This window comes from Cynocephalus volans, chromosome 6 (genome assembly GCF_027409185.1).
Source record: "Cynocephalus volans isolate mCynVol1 chromosome 6, mCynVol1.pri, whole genome shotgun sequence".
Lineage (NCBI taxonomy): Eukaryota > Metazoa > Chordata > Mammalia > Dermoptera > Cynocephalidae > Cynocephalus > Cynocephalus volans.
The window spans coordinates 60513394-60521328 of NC_084465.1; the positions used below are offsets into that span (position 1 = coordinate 60513394).

Below are 7935 nucleotides of genomic sequence, written 5' to 3' on the forward strand. Positions count from 1 at the left end.
ACAATAAAATAAAATTTTAAAAAATAAATACATAATTTTTCAGTATGAAGTTTGAAATAAAGATAAGAAAAATAGGAAAGAATTGATAGGAGATCCAGGTGGTTTGATCCAAGAATCCAGCTAATCCAATTAACAGTACTTTCAGGAATACAGAATAAAAATAAAATCTTGGAGAAATTAAGCAAAGAAATAAAATAAAAAATCAGTTTGGAGTTATGCAGATATTCGAATTTTCAAAATATAAATTCCAAGTTTCAATTAGGAGGAATTTTTGAAGGCACAAAAATAAATATATCATTGTGAACTTTCAAACTACCAAGGATAATTTAAAGTTTTCAGAAGGGAGCCACAAACAATCAGAAAGAACAGAGTACTTCCAAAGAGTAGATAATAACACTGGCATCAGAATTTTTATTAGCAACACTAAACTTTAACCAATTGGAGCAATTCCTTCAAAGATCTGTGGGAAAATAATTTTCAGTCTAGGATTCCAGCCTAACTTATTGACAAGTGTGAGGTTAAGATAAAAACATTGTTATAAAAACATGATTAGATGTTTATCTCCCACACACTATGTATCAGGAGGGTATGCCTGAGGGTGTACAACAGCAATGTTAGGTTGTAAACCACAAAAGAGGAAATCATGGAATCTAGGAAACAGTCAACCAAACCATGATAACAGTGAAATGATAACCCAAGATGATAGGTCTAAGCCACTTTGGATCACAACCAGTCCAGAATGGAGTAGAAAGACAGAGTATGCTGAAGAGGTAGTTCTCCACACAAAAAGGTAGGGAGGGAGGGAGACATAACTTTGTAGAATCAATACTATTATTGAAAGTTTAAGTGATAGATGATGATATAAAAGATACAAAGTAAATGATAAGCAATTAGAAACTGCAAAATCGGTCCGTGCTCCCGGCTAACGGGCGGAGAGCGGGGACCGGACAGGAGAGTGCGGCTTGGGCTGCAGATGTCATGTGGCCTGTGCTTTGGACCATGGTACGTACCTATGCTCCCTACGTCACATTTCCTGTGGCCTTTGTGGTCGGGGCTGTGGGCTACCACCTGGAATGGTTCATCAGGGGAAAAGATCCCCAGCCTGTGGAGGAGGAAAAAAGCATCTCAGAGCGCCGGGAGGATCGCAAACTGGATGAGCTGCTAGGCAAGGACCACACCCAGGTGGTGAGCCTTAAGGACAAACTAGAATTTGCCCCCAAAGCTGTTCTGAACAGAAACCGCCCAGAGAAGAATTAATGGAAGACGCAGAGCCCTGTGTTCCTACTGTGTGCCATGTCTGGTCCTGCCACCATGTCAACCCAGCCCTGGAACCCACCTCTGATTTGCTTTGTTGCTTATTCTGGCCCCTTCCATGCCATACAGCCATACACATACTGGTTGCTCCTTTATGGCCAGGCAGACACAGCAGCAGCTGAGGGGCCAGTGAAGAGGAAGGCCCTGGAGGGTTCTCGCCTGAAGGCTGCATCTGTCGTGTGGTGGCCACAACTGCTCAGGCTTCTGAGCTTATGGGTGCACTGCCAGTATGAGTGTTATGAAATGAACATTGGCTGTCAGTCTTCATGGGGAGATGGTTTGGCTTCCAGTGTGAATGGCTGGGATTTGGGTTTTGCCATTAGGAGAGATACCTATATGTCTAGTTCCAGTTTTCACTGGGAAGAATTCAAAAATCCAGCTGGCTCCCTTCACTAGTTTTCCCTCTCCTTTGTAGTCATTCTTCCTGAAATTTTGTCCTGCCAGCTCAGGAATGGGATTCCTTGGGGAAGGAAAGCATTTTTCTGTTCTTGGAAGCTCAGGCTATTCACCTTGGGGCAGGGAGGAACATGTGCTTGGTGAATTTGCTTGAAAACAATCACCATCTTCCACGCTCAACACTGTATAGTGCAAAACTTGATTAAAGTGGCATCTGAGAACACATATTGATCAAATCCTATGTTTCAGATGGTGTTTGGGGTCTCCTTAGGAGTTAGGCAAGGTCAGGCAGTTTAGGGTAGGATAACATTGGTGTTTAACTAAGGACTCTGGGGGCCCTGGAAGCTTTGTCTCATTAGCATGGTTGGACCAAATTCTGGAGGCACAGGTTCCCAAGAACCTTTTTATCATGATAACAAGAGGCTGTAGCACCTTCCAAAGTCTAAATTGGAAAAGACCACACACATAAGCTTTTCCCTATAAAAGTAATATATGCACTATTCCCTATAAAAGTAAAATTTGGTAAGGATTTTTAAAAGGTATAAAAGGTACACACTGCCAGTGCTTTAATACAATCACTGTTAACGTTTTTATTGTCTTTCACTAATTCTCTGCATAGTTTTTAAAGCTAGTTTTCATTACTGTACATTTGATTTTATATTACTTTTAAACATATTGTCATTTTCCTGTCTTATAGTCATCCTAATTGTTTTTAATACCTGCATAATTGCTCATCAAGTAGTAATATAGCATAAATTCATTTTTAACAATTAAAAAAAAAAAAAAAAGAAACTGCAAAATCAAGAAACTATACAGAAATCACGGTTCAAATATAAGGCAATGGTTTCAAATTAGATTAATAAGCCCGTAGGCTTCTAGAAAAATAGAATGCTCTTTAATACATAGACAGAAAATGGAGAGGCTGAAAGAAAATAAGGAAATTACAATGGTAATAAAGAAATATGTTTATTCTTTCAATGAGAAAAAAAGGCAATCAAAAACTCTAGAAGATAAAAAACTGTATAAGAAGATTGCTTTTGGAATATAATGCAAACTTGTTGCTTTGTCTCCCATGGATTTGTCACCTCTTTTCCCCTGGGTGACAGAGCCACCAAAGATGACTCAAAGCCCATCTCTTCTGAGCAGTAAGAAGCCTCAAAAAGGGGTTAATTTCCCTGAACCCTCAAGAGTGAGGCATTCCTTTCATTTGGGAAATTAACCACGAATTGGGGTTCTCCTCCTGCATTTATTCTCCAGGCCAAGAAGTTACAGGAAGAGACATAGGTGGGGTTTTTGCTAAGTATAGTTTGACAAGTTTAACAATAGAAGCTGGTAACATGCAATTAAGTCAATCAACTAACAAAAGCTTGATTTTAGCAAACATTCTCTTCTTACAGCAATTTACCAGTATCTTTACCTATCAATCAGTAACCTGTCTTTGAGCCAGCAACCTTGCTGTGTTACAATTCTTTATCTTACAACAGAGACTTTATAGCCTGGGGAAAATTTCCTGTCCTTTGAAAGGTCAATATTTGAAACTGCAAGGCTTTGGAAAACCAGGCCCTGTGAAGTACATTTGTTTTATGCACATTCTACACAAACTAAAATGTGGCATGGTTTTCAGCAACTCAAAAAATTAGATAAGGAAGAACACATTTGAATTTGATATTAGACATGAGCATGTACAACTGGAATTACAGAGAACAGTATATGTTAGCAAATTAATTTGCTCTTCACTGAACAATATTTGCATAACCATATGCAAATGCATTTTATTAGTTTTTAACTTTTAGAACTAACTACAGAAAAAACATCCTGTTCCAAAAAAAACAACAGAATCTGAAAGTTAGCGATCCTTGACAATGCAAACATAAACATATGTCTGACAGAAGCTGGGAGATAGAAATGGAAAAGAAGGTGGTCAAAAGAACAGGAGTACTAATAGTCTTATTTTTTAAAGTACAAATCCAAGAAATATCGACTACAGTTGAAATAAGAGATCTATATTATAGATATTCTTTATATTGTTAGAAATTTCATCAGGAAAAACTAGAAATATAACTACATCACAAAGTTGACAGTGATAGAAGTAAGCAAAATTCTCTTGTATTATAATAGGAGTAAAATAAATTATTTCTAAAATTGATAGTTCAAGAAATAGCAGTGTAAACATACTATTTCAAGATACCAGAGGACCTCAAAACAAGAAAACAATTAAAAGGTGTTGCTTTGCTGAGCAGCGTGAATGACGAAGGTAGCTGTTTTTATTATAGGTGTTCCTCTCCCACTTCATTTTTTAACTATTTGCATGAAGTATTTTGATTTTTTTAAGATATTTTATGTGATAATGGAGAGATAAATAGAGCATATATATTTGCAATAGCATGTGAGAAGCCACAGTGGAGCAGGTTCGATATGAGTTCTGAGCAGGACTGTATGAGCCAAACTGTAGTCTGAAATCCCAGTCCCCGGGAAGTCACAGTCCCTTAGATGTAAAGAGCCATGGGGGCAGGGTGAATAAAAAGCCCTTAGGCTTTTCTCTGTCCAATTATACCTAGAGCTTTCACTCCTCACTGGTAAGCTGAGTACCTTTTTAAAAGTGTTTGACTGCCAATTATGGAAAAGACACTTCATCACACTTTAGAGCCACAAGCAGTTAGTCAAACCTCTTGAGAATGTCCTCTCCCAGTCCCTGCCATAAATGTATTCTCTCTGGTAAACTAACTATTTTTCTGTTACGGTAATCTGAGAAGTTATGTAGGCACTTTCATTTATGAAAATCAGTCTTGCTTCAGAGATAAAATTAACATGCATTGTTCAGTTTTTCTAAAATTACTCTACTTTTGGATTTTATAGATATCATTCTTTTTTACTAATAGTTAGAACAAAGGAATAAAAAATCATGATGTGAAATATCCCTTATGTTTGCACGTAAACTAACTCCATGTGATTTTTAAAACATGTATTACATTCAAGCTAAAAAGTTTCGTGCTTTGTACTATCTACATCTTTATATTTAAAAAAGTTTTTGAGAAAAGTGGCTGGAAACCATACAAGGTTAGAAAATAAATTGTGCTCTTATTCATTGGCACATTAGTATCATTTAATTTATACTAGGATCCTTGAACCCTTATACTGAAAACAAAATGTGCAAAGTACAAGGAAAACACAAATAACTGAAAGCTCAAACCCACAGAGACTGTCCATAGGGTAAACTCAAGATCAGAGAATAGTTAACACCTTGAGTTTACTTTTTAAATTATTCTTTGAAGGGGAAATATAATATCTTGTTATCTCATTGAAAATATAAGTAGTTTTAATCTGAATTAATCTACCTATATAATAATGAAGTTAAAAAATTAATCCATTAAAATTACAGGTTATTGTAGTCCGTTTGTGTTACTATAACAGAAATACCTGAGACTGGGTAATTTATAAGGAAAAGAGGTTTATTTGGCTTACAATTCTGGGACAGCTGCATCTGGCATGAGCCTCAGGCTGCTTCTACTCATGGTAGAAAGTGGCAGGCAGCTGGCGGGTACAAGCAGATCATGTAGCGAGAGGAAGCAAGAGAGAGAGAGAGAGAGAGAGAGAGAGGAGGTGCCAGGGTCCTTTAAACAATCAGCTCTCACATGAACTAATAGAGTGAGAACTCACTCATTACTCCCCCCCTCCCCCAGGGAGAGCATTAATCCATTCACGAGGGATCTGCCCCCATGACTCAATCAGTTTCCAACACTGCCACATTGGGAATCAAATTTTCACATGAGTTTTGAAGGGGACAACACATCCAAAATCCATCATTCTGCCTCTGGCCCCCCAAAACTCATGTCACTCTTACATACAAAAGAGAATCATTCTATCCCAATAGTCCCAAAAGTCTTAACTTGCTCCAGCACCAACTTAAAAGTCCAAAGTCCAAAGTCTCCTCTGAGGCCAAAAGCAAAAGTCCTTCCAGCTGTGAACCTGAAAAACATAACCAAATTTATCTACTGCCAAGATACAATGGTGAAACAGGCATCGGGTATACATTCCCATTCCAAAAGGGAGTAATAGGCCAGAAGAAAGGAAAAACAGGCCCCAAACAAGTCTGAAACCCAGCAGTGCAGACATTATGTCTTAAAGCTCCAAAATAATGTTCTTTGACTCCAAGTCCTACATCCTGGGCATAATTGGGCATCTGGGCCCCCAAAACCTCAGGCAGCCTCGCACCCACATCTCTGCCAGGCACAGCCCATTGGGCTGCACTGGTGCCTGCAGCTTTTCCAGGCCAGTGTTGCACGTTACCAGTGGCCCTGCAGTTCCAGGGTCCTGCAGGCAGCCCTGCTGCCTTGGCTCTACTAGACATTTCCCTGATGGGGGCTCTCTGCGGAGGCTCCAGTCTCACTTTCCTTCACAGCATTGCTCTAATAGATGGCCTTTACAGTGTCTCCACCCCTGTGGCAGGTCTCTGCCTGGGCTTCCAGGCTTTTCCATGCATCTTCTGGAATCAGGGTGGAGGCTGCCACGCCTCCACTGCACTCAAGTCCTGCCAGCCTGCAGACTTAACACGACATGGACACCACCGAGGTTTCAGGCTTCTACTCTCCAGAGCTGCTGCATGAACCACCCTTGAGGCTGCTCCAGTCCGAGCAGCTGGGATGCAGGGAGCAGGTTCCTGAGGGCAGCTGTGCCTCAGGTCTGTCCTCTGGAACAACTCTGTCCTTCTAAGCCTCAGGGCCTGTGATGGTGGGGCACCCTTCCAGACTTCTGAAATGCCTTTAGGGCATTTTTCCCACTGTCCTGGTTCTTAGCATCTGGCTGCCTCACTGCCAAGAAATGTCTTTAGCAAACAGTTTATCTGTTTCACACTTGCATTTTTCTCCTGCTCTCCACTTCTCTACCACATGGCTAGGCTGCAAATATTCCAAAACTTTATTCTCTACATCCCTTTTAATTTCTGGCTTTACATCATGATTTTGCCACCATAACTCAGAGTAGGCTCTTAAAGGCAACCATGCAGCATACTTAATGCTTTGCTGCTTAGAAATTTCTTCTGCCAAATGCTCTGGTTCACAACTCTTAAGTCTCACCTTCCACAAAGTCCAAGAGCATGGACACAATGCAGCCAGGTTCCTTGCTATGGTGCAGCAAGGGTGATCTTTTGTCCAATTCCCAATTAGTTCCTCATTTCTATCTGAGACCTCATCATCCGCATGGCATTTACTATCCACATTTCTATCAGCATTCTGCTCACCACCACATTAAGTCTCTAAGACATTCCAAGCTTTCCCTCATCTTTTTCTCTTCTTCTAAGCCCTACAAACACCTCCAACCTTTGCTCATTAGCCAGCTCAAAAGATGCATCCACATTTTCAGGTATCTGTATAGCAACACCCCGCTCCCCGGTACCAATTTTCTGTTTTAGTCCATTTGTGTTGCTATAACAGAATACCTGAGACTGGGTAATTTATAAAGGAAAGAGGTTTATTTGGCTTATGATTCTGGGACAGCTGCATCTGTCATGGGCCTCAGGCTGCTTCTACTCATGGAGGAAAAGTGGCAGCAGCCAGCAGGTACAAGCAGATCACATGGCGAGAGAAAGCAAGAGACAGAGAGATGAGGTGCCAGGGTCCTATAAACAACAAGCTCTTGCAGGAACGAATAGAGCGAGAACTCACTCATTACTCCCCCCTCCCCCAGGGAGAGCATTAATCCATTCATGAGGGATCCACCCCCATGCAATCAGTTTCCAACACTGCCACATTGGGGATCAAATTTCCACATGAGTTTTGGAGGGGACAACACAACCATACTCCATCATAGGCTTTGTGGATTTTAATCAACATGAACAAACCTTTATCCAAAGGACATTATTTCTGGCCTCTTTCTTTCCAGTCCCAGCCTGCCAAAGCCAAATTCTCAAAGTCTACATCATTTTCAAAGAATTTGTAATAAATTATATTTTGGGGGGAGATAAAGATGGGAGTGAGCTTTACTAGACTTCTCAAAAAATAAAGCACAGTTTCAATAGCTAATAGTCTTTTAAAATATATTATGAATCAAATGCTTTAAAATGGGCTGTAATTGTTTATACCTAAAAGCAGCAGAGTCACACTTATCCACATACTTATAAATGTAAAAAGCAAATGTGTAATGAGGAACTATAAAATGAGATATGAGTTCAGTGAAGTGTAAATAAAGGGCCTGACTGCTCTTAATAAACTTATTATCTAAATCTTGATA

The 7935-nt window shown here is 39.9% G+C and overlaps 1 protein-coding gene across 1 annotated transcript; it reads left to right on the forward strand.

Annotated features, from left to right (window-relative positions):
- The first annotated feature begins 939 nt into the window (after nucleotides 1-939).
- LOC134380587 (small integral membrane protein 12-like) lies at nucleotides 940-1946 on the forward strand. Its single transcript, XM_063100597.1, has one exon. It carries the CDS (start codon nucleotides 979-981, stop codon nucleotides 1255-1257), a length of 279 nt encoding a protein of 92 aa, XP_062956667.1. The 5' UTR covers nucleotides 940-978; the 3' UTR covers nucleotides 1258-1946.
- The last annotated feature ends 5989 nt before the right edge of the window (nucleotides 1947-7935 follow it).

Excerpts from the sequence above, each read along its gene's own strand:
- LOC134380587 (XM_063100597.1), top strand. The coding sequence starts at position 979 with ATGTGGCCTGTGCTTTGGACCATGGTACGTACCTATGCTCCCTACGTC.